Here is a 12495-nt window from a genome sequence, read left to right as displayed (position 1 = left end):
TTGTTAAGATACTCGTTTTTGGCAGGTACACTGTCCCCCAGAGGGCTCCAAGCCCGACTCCTGCCAGCCTCTCCCTGCAGCTTTATTGCCAGTGGTGTGGGCCACTGCTGTCTGATCTCACCTCACTCTCCAAAGCTGGTGCTGAGGATCTCTCAGCTGCTGGGGTCCTGCGTTGTGTCTGTGTTTGTGCTGTGCATGCACACCCTCCATGTAGATCCACATAAGGAGTTTCCACTGCAGTTTTCTCCCTAACTCTTCCCTGAGATTGCACTTTCTCCAGTTTTCTTTTTATTTTTTTAAACTATCTTCCCCTAGACTAGAGCAGCAAGCTCCCTCTGTAATCTGCCATCTTGGATCCTCTTTATTTATTTATTTGAAAGGCAGGATTACAAAGAGAGGAGGAGAGGCAGAGAGAGAGAGAGAGAGAGACCATCAACCTGCTGGTTTACTCCCCAAATGGTTGCATCAGGCAGGGTTGGGCAAGGCCAATGCCGGGAGCAGGACCTTTATCCATGCCTCCCACATGGGTGCAGGGGCCTAATCACTTGGACCATCTTCCACTGGTTTCCCCAGCCATTAGCAGGGAACTAGATTGGAAGTGAAGCAGCCAAGAGTCAAACTAGCACCCATTTGAGATGCTAGTGTTGCAGCTGTGGCTTAACCCACCGTGCCACAACTCTGTTCCAGTTTCAGCATATTTAAACAAGATGATTCCTCTGGGAATCTCATTAGTGTCTCCTCATTTAAGACTATTATTTAATATAGAGGTGAAATATTAAGTGCAGTTTATTTGGTGTTGGAAAGAATTTTCTGTTCCTTGCTGATGTAGCCAGTTAATTTAGTTTTTATTAGAGATTTACTGTTAAGTGTCTTAAATAAGATTTGGTTGTTTATTTCAATGACATTATTTTTTGTAAGTTACAATGGAGGTTTATGACTGGATTATTAATACTACAGAATTATCACAGGTTTTTTTTTTCATGTAAGGATGTATATTGAACAATTTAAAAGAAGTATATGTCTCTTTTGGAAATACTTAAACTCACTTTGTAACGTTTTACAGATTTTGGCCTGCATTTTCATAATGCTGGCTAATCAGTTTTATTTTCTTATAACACTAAGTGCTACCTGATTTATTTAACTTTCTTTCATTGGGATAAAAGGAAAAATACACTGGGTACAGTACAAGGTAACAATACAAAATTATGTATAGATATTTTCCCTGCTATAATCAGTAATATTTATGTAGCACAATTTACGTAATAAATACAGTGAACAAAGTAGAACATTGTTTAACATGTAAAAATCAAGGGCTTTGGAGTCTGGCTTTGGTCAGTTCAAGGCCATGTCTTCTACATCCTGGCTGTGTCATATTGGGTATCTAGGTTCTTTGACATCTTCACACTTCGGCTTCTTCAGCTGTTCTTTGTAACTAATAGTTGTATTTGATTCTCAGAGTAGATGTCAGGACTAGATGAGAAGGGTTGTGAAGAGCTCAGCACAGTACCTGATGCAAGTCAACACTTTGTGAATATTAACAGCCTAGGTCAATTCACACATACTATTTTAGCCGACATTGTTTCACAGATAGTAGGTGTTGTTCTAAATATGAATTTATTAATAGTTCCAATATTCTCATTTATTTTAAAAGTGCATAGAAATTTTACCATTTAGTATAATAGAAAAACTAAATAATTAGTATGCTTTAATGATCTTGACTAGGCAGACATTGTTCTGCAGTTGGATGCTGTGAATTTAATGCATATTTCTCACAGAAAGCCTATTAGTTAAAACACTGTGTCTTTTAGATTTGTATAATCCTACTGCTGATATTGTCAGTTGGGCTACCTTTTTTCTCTCATAAGAGTTTCCTGAATTAGCCCTTACCTGTGTTTTTCTCACCATTTCATTAAAAAAAAAAAAAGATTTATTTATTTACTTGAAAGAGTTACACAGAGAGAGGAGAGGCAGAGGCAGAGGCAGAGAGAGAGAGAGAGAGAGAGGTCTTCCATCCATTGGTTCACTCCCCAACTGGCTGCAACGGCCGGAGCTGCACTGATCTGAAGCCAGGAGCCTTTTCTGGATCTCCCACATGGGGGTATGATCCATATTCTACTGCTTTCCCAGGCCACAGCAGAGAGCTGGATCAGAAGTGGAGCAGCCGGGACTTGAACTGCCACCCTTATGGGATACTGGCACTGCAGGTGGCAGCTTTACCCGCTATGCTACAGCGCTGGCCCCTCATTTTTATATAGCTATTAGATTAATTTTCTTAAACTACTGCTTTGTTCCTATCATTCCCTCTCTAAAATCTGCCATTATTCACACCTGCTTACCCGTTGAAATCTAATCTCTTGACCATATCTTAGATGCATTCTCTTATCTGGCTCAGCTTTTCTCTAATATTTCCCTTTTGCTTGAATGTCTGTTTTTTGTGCAGCGCAACTTAAATGTCTCTTTTCCTTGAAAATTTCTGTGAGTCTTTTTGGGATATAATGTCTTGTACTCATCCCTGAACTCTTTATGACATTCTGTGATTCTTGAATTCAAGCAAATACATATTTTTTGATTCCTACCATATACCTTGCCTTGTGTTAGGTTTCAAGCATAAACATGGAAATAAAACCTGCTGCTTGTCTTCTTAGAGCAGCGCATTTTTCTGATATTCTACCTTGTATTTAGTTTCTCTCCACTGGATGATAAGATCCTTAAGGGCAACCTTATGATCATTTATATATACATATCTTGTTCTTTAGAAACTTGCCTTGTTTAATTATATGAATGTTCAATTTGTTATACATCTGTTTTTTTTAGTAATTATTGTTTTTGAAAGCTGAGAATCTGTGTGTTTCAATGACACTGTGACTTTTACCATTAATTTCTAGGTTTGTTGGGGCCACATTGAAGATGTTGAACTCATTAATGATGGCTCTGGATTAGGTTTTGGAATAGTTGGAGGAAAATCAAGTGGCGTGGTTGTGAGGACTATAGTTCCTGGAGGATTAGCAGATCGAGTAAGTTGATCTTTGTCACTTTTGTTTTACAAAATTTAAATAGTATGTCTTGAAATGTAATTTTATGATATGATTTCTTGGATACATTACTGTGTAACTAGACTTTAAGTATAACTTTAAAAATGGTTGATTTCATAACTATCCTGCTTTCTTTTAAACAGTCCCTAAATTGACAGGCTCCTTGATTCCATCAGAGGACAGTGTTTATTGAAAAGAATTGTTATTGAGTATTGCATTTTGAGCATCTGTATATTCTCCAGAGTATCTTTCAAAGATCTCAATGTTAAAATCAGAAGGTTCACGAATTATAAGTATTTGACCCACTGTGTATGGTAAACTTCACTGGATTTAAATTTTTTTTATATTATAAATCTAATGACTGTCCTTCAGTATTTAGCAGTGTTTAAACTGACAGCCATTACAAAGCTTAGCAACTAATTCTGCTGAGTTTTACATCAAAGAAAATGTTAAATACCACATTTATTTATAATTAAGAATTATTTTCATTTTATTTGAAAAGAAGAGTAGGAGAGTCTTCCAAAACACTGGTTTACTCCTTAATTGCTTGCAACAGCTTGGGTTGGGCCACTATGAAGCCAGGAGTCCAGAACTCCATCTGGATCTCCAGCATGGGTCTCAGGAACTCAAGTATTTGAGCCATTCCCTGCTGCCTCCCAAGTCTGCATTAGCAAGAAACTGGAATTGGAAGTGGAGCTGGGATCCAAATCCAGGAATTCTGATATGTGTTGCAGGCATCCCAAGCAGCGTCTTAACTACCACCTCAAAACCCGCCCCTACATTTAGTTTTTAGGAATAAGTTTATAAATTTGATTATGAAGCCAGTTGATAATGCAGAATGTCCATGATAAGTTAGAAATAATTTTAGTTATTCCTGCAATCAGAAAAATACGTAAAATTTCACTGATTATTGCTAGGTGACATAAATTTTTCCCTTCTAATGGACATACATCTGTAAGTACCAATAAACTTGCTGTGGAAATGCAGCTTTGAGATAATTCTGCATCAAGTTTGTTCCATTTTAAATTGAGCAGTCATTAATGTTCCTGTTGTCCCTTCATTTTAGAGTATTTAGCACTTTGGTTGTCAGGGTTTAGTCTGGGGGGTCCCTGAGACCCTTGTAGAGATCTATGAGTTCACACTGGTTTTTGTAATAATTGTGTGTGTAAGTATCCTTTTCACTCTGTTGGCATTTGTACTGATGATGCAAAAGCTATGGTAGACTAAAACTGCTGGGGATTTGGCGTAGAAAAGGCAGTGGCTTCAGACTGTACCATTGTCAACACAATCTTTCCTGCTACATGCTTGTAACAAAAGAGAAAATGCCATTTTCACTTATGGCTTGTTTTTGTTTTATTTTTAAAAATTTATTTATTTATGTGAAATATAGATTTACAGAGAGGAAGAGACAGAGAGAGGTCTTCCATGCACTGGTTCACTCCCCAAATGGCCACAACTGTCAGGGTGGGACCAGGCCAAAGCCAGGAGCTTCATCTAGGTCTCCCATGTGGGTGGCAAGGGGCCAAATGTTTGGACCATCTGCTGCTGCTTTCCCAGGCACATTAGCAGGGAGCTGGATTAGAAATGGAGCAGCTGGGGCTTGAACCTGCCCCCATATGGGATGCTGGCATCGCAGGTGGCCGCTTTACCTGCTGTGCCACAATACCAGCCACAGAAGGTTTTTTTAGATGATGCAGGCTAAATGACAAATTTTAGTAAATTTTGACCTTGTTAATATGTGTCTTTTAAATATGGTGTGACAAAATGAAGTACCATGTAGCATTCCTGCTATATATTGAAGTATGATGGTTGTCTTGGGGAAAAAAAACACTTGCCAGATGAACTAGCCACTTTTTAAATATGGAACATTTTTATTTTTGAAAGGAAAACTGACAGAAAAAGTATGGTTATTCAGACTCGGGTATTTGGCAGGCATGTCCTTGAAAATGAATGAAGTGAGCCTGTTGCTTCAAGGAAAACAACTGACAGTGTGTGTTGGCAATGATAAAATTTGAGCTTTCGAGCAAAAATTAGAATTCTGAAAAATTTTTGTTACTATGAGCTTGAAATATTCCAATATGTAAATATTTTTCTGATTAGATTTATGATTTTAGCCAGTATTATTTTTAATCTTATACAATGAACTATGTCTATATTTGGGATCTGCATAGTTCTGTGAGTTGATATTTTCTGAAGACCAATATGTGTTATGAAAAAGTAATTTGTGGATAAAAGATCCACTCAAAATTCAAGGTAATATAATGGATTTGTTTTTTTAAGATTTTATTTATTCATGTGATTAGCAGAGTTACAGACAGAGAGAGGGAGAGACAGAGAGAAAAGTCTTCTGTCTACTGGTTCATTCCCCAGATGGCCACAATGGCTGGAGCTGGGCCAATCTGAAGCCAGAAGTCAAGAGCTTCTTCTGGGTCACCTACGCAGGTGCAGGCACCCAAGCACTTGGGCCATCTTCTACTGCTTTTCCTGGCCATTGCAGAGGGCTGGATAGGAAGAGGAGCAGTTGGGACACAAACAAGTGCCCCTGTGGGATGCCGATGCTGCAGGCAAAGGCTTAGCCTCCTGTGTCACAGTGCCGGCCCCATACAATGGATTTTTAAAATATTTATTTATTTGAGAGGTAGAGGTATAGATAGATAGAGATAGATATCTATAGAGTGAGAGCTCCCATCTGCTGAGTCACTCCCCAAATGCCCACCATGGCCAGGGGCTCAGCACGGTCTAAAGCTAGGAGCTGAAAATTAAATCTACATCTCCCACATGAGTGGCAGGAACTGAATCACTGGGGTCACCACTGCTGCCTGTGAAGCTCTGCCTTAACATGAAATTAATTAGGAATCAGAGGTGGACTTCAGGGGCTGGTGCTGTGGCTTAGCAGGTAAAACTGCCGCCTGCAGTGCCAGTATCCCATATGGGTGCTGGTTTGAGTCTCTGCTACTCCACTTCCCATCCAGCTCTCTGCTATGGCCTGGGAAAGCAGTGGAGGATGGGTCATGTCCTTGGGCCCCTGCACCCATGTAGGAAGACCCAGAGGAGGCTCCTGGCTCCTGGCTTCAGATTGGTGCAGGTTCAGCCATTGTGGCCAGTTGGGGAGTGAACCAGCAGGTGGAAGACCTCTTACTCTCTGCCCCTCCTTCCCTGTATAACTCTGACTTTCAAACAAATAAATAAATCTAAAAAATAAAAATCATTGAAGAGAAAAAAAAATAGGTGGACTTCAAACTCAAGTACTCCAATATGAGATGTAGTTGTTTTAGCTGCTCGACCAAATGCCCATCCCAGATCAATGGATTTTAATGAAACAGTGTCTGAAAGTTTAATTGGTTTCAGATTGCACATTACAAAAAACCATCACTTAGGGTGGGGGTTGTGGCACAGCCAGTTAAATCACTACATCGTATATCAGAGTGCCAAGGACCCAGTCCCACCTCTACTTCCAAGACAGCTTCCTTCTAATGTGCACCCTGGGAGGCATCAGATGGTGGCTCAAGTACTTAGGTCACTGCCACCTACATGGGAGACCTGGATGGAGTCCCTGGCTTTCCTCTTGGCTCAGTCCCAGCAGGAACTTAGAGAATGAACCAGTGGATAGAAGGTATCTCTCTCTGTAGCCATGTCTGTCACTATAGCTTTCAAGTAAATAAAAATAAATGCACAAGCTTTAAAAAGCAGTTGTCAAGTTTTGGTATGTTATCAAAGAAAAAAAGGCTGAAAGGGCTATTAAAATATTCTTCCCTTTCCCAACTTTGTATCTGAGACCAAATTTTCTTTATATTTCAGCCAAAACAACATATTGCAGCAAATTGAATGCTGAAGCAGATATGAGACTCTAGTTTTCTTCTTTTAAGCCAGACATTAAAATTATTTATAAAATTATAAGAAAATAGGACTCTTCTCATTTTTTTCATTTTAGAAAATGTAGTTCTTTTAAAAATTAAAAATGCATATCAATATATACCAGTATATACAAGGATACTTCTGAAAGCTCAAGGAAATAGAATTAAGACAAATTTATTTTAGAGCAAAAAATTTTGAAATCTCTATATGAATTTTTCATTATAGACATTTATCATGAACTGTTTAAAAATCTTGTATAAATCTTTCAATAATTTATATAGTAAATATTTAAAAAATTTCTCTGCTGATTTCTAATTCAGTAGATATTGTTAGAGATAACGAACATAAATGAAAGCCCTTAAAGATTGTCGGTGACTTTTTTTACTGTCTTATTGATCTACAATTGACATGTAGTAAATTGCACGTGTAATTTAATACCTTTTGATAAACATGTGCATGTACACTTATGAATTATCTTTATCAATGAGAGTTCTCCAGAGAGACAGAAAAAATAAGATATATTTGTATATATTAAGAGATTATCTGGGTCTGGAACTGTGGTGCAGAGGGTTAAATCCTTGGCCTGCAGCACCAGCATCCCATATGGGTGCCAGTTTGAGTCCTGGCTACTCCACTTCCAACACTACTCTCTGCTATGGCCTGGGAAAGCAGTAGAAGAAGGCCCAGGTCCTTGGAACCCTGCACCCGCATGGGAGGCCTGGAAGAAGTTCCTGGCTCCTGACTTCAGATCAGCTCAACTTTGGCCATTGCGGTCATTTGAGGAGTGAAGCAGCAGATGGGCAGATGGAAGACACCTCTCTCTCTCTCTCTCTCTGGCTCTACCTTTCTCTGTAACTGTTTCAAATAAGTAAAATGAATCTTAAAAAAATTATCTTAAGGAATTAGCTCATACTTGAAGTTTGAAATGTATGGTGCAGACCAGCAGGTTATAAACTCAGCAAGAGTTAATGCTTTAGTTTTTGTTTTGTTAAAAGATTTATTTATTTGAGAGGCAGAGTTACAGACAGAAGCCTTCCACCTGCTGGTTCATTCCTCAAATGACCGCAATATCTGGGGCTGGGCTGATCCCCTGCACTGCCATGCAGGTGCTTTCTCAAGCCATTAGCAGAGAGCTGGATCAGAAGTGGAGCAGCTGGGACATAAACCAGTGCCCATACTGGGAGCCGGCGCCTCAGGTGGAGGCTTAGCTTAGCTTACTTCTCCACAGTGCTGGCCTCTGATTTAGTTATGAGTTTGAAATCTGATGGGCAGGCCAGCATCATTTCTCCGGAAACTCAGGCAGTATTTCTGATGTAATCTCGAGGCAGCATTTCTTCTTCAGCAAACCTATTGTTGCTCTAAAGGCCATCAACTCACTGGAGGAGGCCCAGTCACATTATCCAGAGTTACCTCCTGTGCATGAAGTCCACTTATAACAGATACTGATCACATCTACAAAATACCATTGCAGCAATGTCTACACTAGTATTAACTAAATAGCTAGTCAAAGTTGCCACAAAACATTTAGCCATCATACCATCTACCACCACCTCAAGATTATGAGCACATGGATTACCCTGACAATTTCTGGTGACACTTTTAACAACCCCGTCCCTGCATCCTCAATACTTTTTAAAAAAGATTTATTTATTTGAAAGAGTGAGTGACAGGGCCACACACACACACACACACACACTCCTTCCAGTGATTTTATGCCTCAAATGGTCTCAACTGCCAGGCTAAATCAGGAGCCAGGAACTCCAATTAGGTCTCCCACAGGGTTGGCAGGGGCCCAATTACTTGGGCCATCTTCTGCTGTCTCCCAGACACATTAGCAGGGATCTGGATTGGAAGCAGAGCAGCTGAGACTTGAACCAGCACTCTGTATGGGATGGCAGCACTGTTGGCAGCTGTTCCACAATGCCGGCTCCATCTTCAGCAGTTTATGAGTATAAAATGGATCCCGAGGGTAGAATGTTTAAGAATGGTCATTTTATGGGTTCTTCAAAACACAGGTCTGTGACAAAAAACCAAATACTTCTTTAAAGGTATTTGAGATAATTTTTTTATAACCTGGAAAGGATGAAATAGGATATCTCTACATCTTTTCCAATATCCCTAGTGCCCTACATTAGGAATTTTAATAGGCTTATTTGCTATAGTAATGGTTTTTTCAAAGTACATACGCAGTAGTTATTTTGAAAAACAATTGGGTCCAATAAACTTAACAAAATCAAATAGTTTCCTTTACTGTAAGAGTTTTTGGAGCTTTTTAATATATTAATATGCGTTATGAATTTTCACAAGGAGAATATGACGTGCAGTGTTTCCCATTAATCCCCTTGAGGCACTGTTGGGAAAAGCCCAAGTCTGATTTTCACCCTTACTGGAAGGGATCATCACCATTTCAGATCATCAAGCAAGGGGGTTAGGAGTATGCCATCAGAGTCATAATGGAGAAGCAAGTGCTTATGCCAGATTTTGTTATTTGCCTAATATACATCATTCCCATGTATTCCTCAAAACAGACATCCAAGTTTTATTTTCAAATTATAGATATGCAAATTGTTAAGAAATTGCCCAAGGTTATAGAAATAGGAAGCTACAAATTTAGGAGTGAGCACTTAACTTTTTGATTCTGAACCCTGAGTGTTACTGCCTAAGTCTACTTATCCCAAATTGATCCTAACGTTTTTCCTGATGTGTACCAGTAATGGATTGGTGAAACCTATCAGCAAGGAACAGCCAACCCTAAGATCAGCAGAGCTGTTGATTCTTTTCTGCAGGGAATATGATGAGGCCTCGACATAGAGGAGTTTACATTTGATTCACTTCTCTGTCCCTTTCATCTGAGCTGGTATTATATAAACTCTCTTCAGTCTTATTGTAACCTTTTTGTCTCCTTTTTCATGCCAGGCCCTGTTTGGTCCTCAGTTTTGCTCAATGTTACACTTGCTGAAGCTCATTAGGTGACTTTAGCTACAGCACCTTCATTCCCAGTCTGTGGCACAAAATGTGGCATACACTCTTTTTGATTAATTCTTTTAAATCTACCTACAACCTAAGTAGGCCTTTCAGACAGGAAATATTTAGGATCCTAGCATGTGAGCTTTAGAGTCAGACAGATGAACGTTTGTATCATTCAACCTACCACTAACCCTGGGCAGATTACTTCTTGCCTTACTTCTTTGTTTCTAAAATGGTCTCCAGGACCAACCCCAAGTTTGATTTGTTAGGTTGCACAAGGTGCAAATACAGTTGTACTCATGGTTGTGATTTATTACATTAAATGAATACAGAGCAAAATGAGCAACAGAAAAGGGTAGGAGGTGAAATCTGGAGGAAATCATGAGTAAGTTTCCAAGAATCCTTACACAGTAGAGTCACACTGAAATCTTTCTATAGTAAATTATGAAAACACGTATGAAATATCTTCCATGTTAGCCAATGTAAAGTGTTTAGTATAATGCCTGTTAGTTCACTGTCCTTTTCCTTTCCGTTGTAGGAGTTGAGTTGTTCCTAGCTGAGTCCTTCTTAACTAACTCTGCATTGTTGCTAAGTCTTTGCCTGTTGTTGTTCATGTGGCCTGAACATAGCTTTAACAATATTAAAAAGAATATTATGTTCAATTAAAATGTAGTAGTTAATTTTTTTTCATTTTATTTATTTGAAAGTCAAAGAGAGAGATAGCCCATCCCTTGGTTCATTCCCCAAATGCCCACAAAAGCCAGGGTTGGGCCAGGATTAAACCTGGAGCCCAAAACCTAGTGAGCGTCTCCCACATGGTGGCAAGGACCCAAGTACTAGAGCTTTTATCAGCTGCCTCCCAGGATGAGCATTATTAGGGAACTGGATCAGAAGTAGAGCCACAACTTGAACCCAGATGTATCTTAACTGCTGCCCACCCCATTAATAAATACACTTTTATATTTGAGTGTTTGATTATTATGCTATGTGCTTGAATCTTAGCATAGCTATTTTTTGGCTTTCATTGATTCATGATTTCTGTTACAGAACAGAAGGAACTTTATCTTTTTTAATTTCCTTGCATAGTAGACAGGCTATGGAAGGAGAATGTTGATCAGAAAGTATCAGTAAAATGCAGTGTTTGGGGCTTCTGGACTTAGACAAGGTAGCTGTCATTTTGGTGTCTTTCCTATCAATTTGACTAAAGACTATTTTTGTACTTACACATTCCTTAGAACACCTGTTTTTCTGTAAGAAGAAAATGTTTGACTTTCAGTGACAGATGCAAATTATCTACATCATTTTGAATTAAGAGTTGAGGTAAAATAGGAAAAAAAAATAGTGCCTAAGAAGTGACTAAATATATACTTCATGATGAAATGACTTTTGTTAGTCAAGCCAAGTATGAAAACACTCATTATTCCTAGTCTTTATTTTTTTATCAGGCCATAATTCTGTTCAAGAATAATTTGATTTCCATAGTCAGCTTCACTTTTATTTTTCATCTGGACCACTGTCTTTCTCTTAAGTAGTTGCTTATTTTATTTCAAGTCTGTTACATGTATGAAAATAGAATACAAAATTACCATTATTGAAGTAGAAATACAGGAAATGTTTAATTCTGTTTTCCATACTAACTTGATTATTGCATCTTTTTCCTTTCTCTAAATATTTCCAAATGTTTCTGAATTGAATTGCATTTCTACTACACTGCTTCTCTCTACTTCCAGTCATTTCTAACACTTTCTGTTGTGTTTATACTAAAGAACAAAGCTTTGTAAGACCTTCCTTCTTGCAAAATGGGAGAAAAGGAAAGATGGGGAATAGATTTTTCAGTGTTAAGCCTTTTTGAAATTTTTCCCTTGAGAATTTTATCTCTAACTTATAGGTAACAGCATCTAGCACCAGGAATATGAAGCTTAGAAGTAAATTAACCCAATGCTCATTTCTCTGTTCTCAAGCTAATTATCTACCTTGCTCAGTTGCAAAATATCTGTTTATCTTATTATTTAAAATTTTGTACTATTATGTAGGTAATTTCTTGAAGAATAGGATAGCAGTCATTTTATTAGCAGCTCTTGTATTATAAGAGAACAGCTTGTTACAGCAATTTTACTCTGGAGTTATCAAAATATAAGGCATATGACTAGATGAGAAGAAACATCAATGTGCACCTTGGATTGGACTTTGGGTATGCCACTCAATAGCTTTGTGACCTTGGTCAAGTGGGTGAATCTTTTTGAATCTTTGTTTTCCTATTTTGAAGTTGTCCTTTTCTGAATGATATGTGTAGGTGATTTTTAACCTGAAAGGTGAGGCCAGTGTTGTGCTGTAGCAAGTAAAGCCACCACCTGCGATGCCAGCATCCCATATGGGCGCTGGTTCGTGTCCTGACTGCTCCACTTCTGATCCAGCTCCCTGCTAATCGCCTAGGAAAAGCAGTGGAAGATGGCCCAATGCCTTGGGCCCCTGCACCCACAAGGGAGATCTGGAAGAAGCTCCTGGCTCCTGGCTTCAGACAGGCCCAGCCCTTGCTGTTGAATAGCCATCTGGGGAGTGAACTGGCAGATGCAAAATTGATCTCTCTCTCTCTCTCTCTCTCTCTGTTACTCTGACTTTCAAATGAATAAAAAATAATCTT

General features: G+C 38.8%; 1 protein-coding gene across 25 annotated transcripts in view; it reads left to right on the top strand.

Annotated features, from left to right (window-relative positions):
* The window catches only part of PATJ (PATJ crumbs cell polarity complex component), a 452303-nt gene that overhangs the window by 39752 nt on the left and 400056 nt on the right, over positions 1-12495 (top strand). For all 25 annotated transcript variants that reach the window (XR_016237308.1, XM_089337289.1, XM_070078398.2 and 22 more), the window contains exon 7: positions 2886-3014. Coding sequence is in view for 24 of the 25 variants with exons in the window: in XM_089337289.1 (XP_089193415.1) it covers positions 2886-3014 (129 nt within the window). In the remaining variant the exon portion in view is untranslated. The remainder of the gene's footprint in view (positions 1-2885; positions 3015-12495) is intronic.

Source organism: Oryctolagus cuniculus, chromosome 7, assembly GCF_051225735.1.
Source record: "Oryctolagus cuniculus isolate XC-2025 breed Fujian yellow rabbit chromosome 7, ASM5122573v1, whole genome shotgun sequence".
Lineage (NCBI taxonomy): Eukaryota > Metazoa > Chordata > Mammalia > Lagomorpha > Leporidae > Oryctolagus > Oryctolagus cuniculus.
This window is presented reverse-complemented; position numbering and strand designations above follow the sequence as displayed.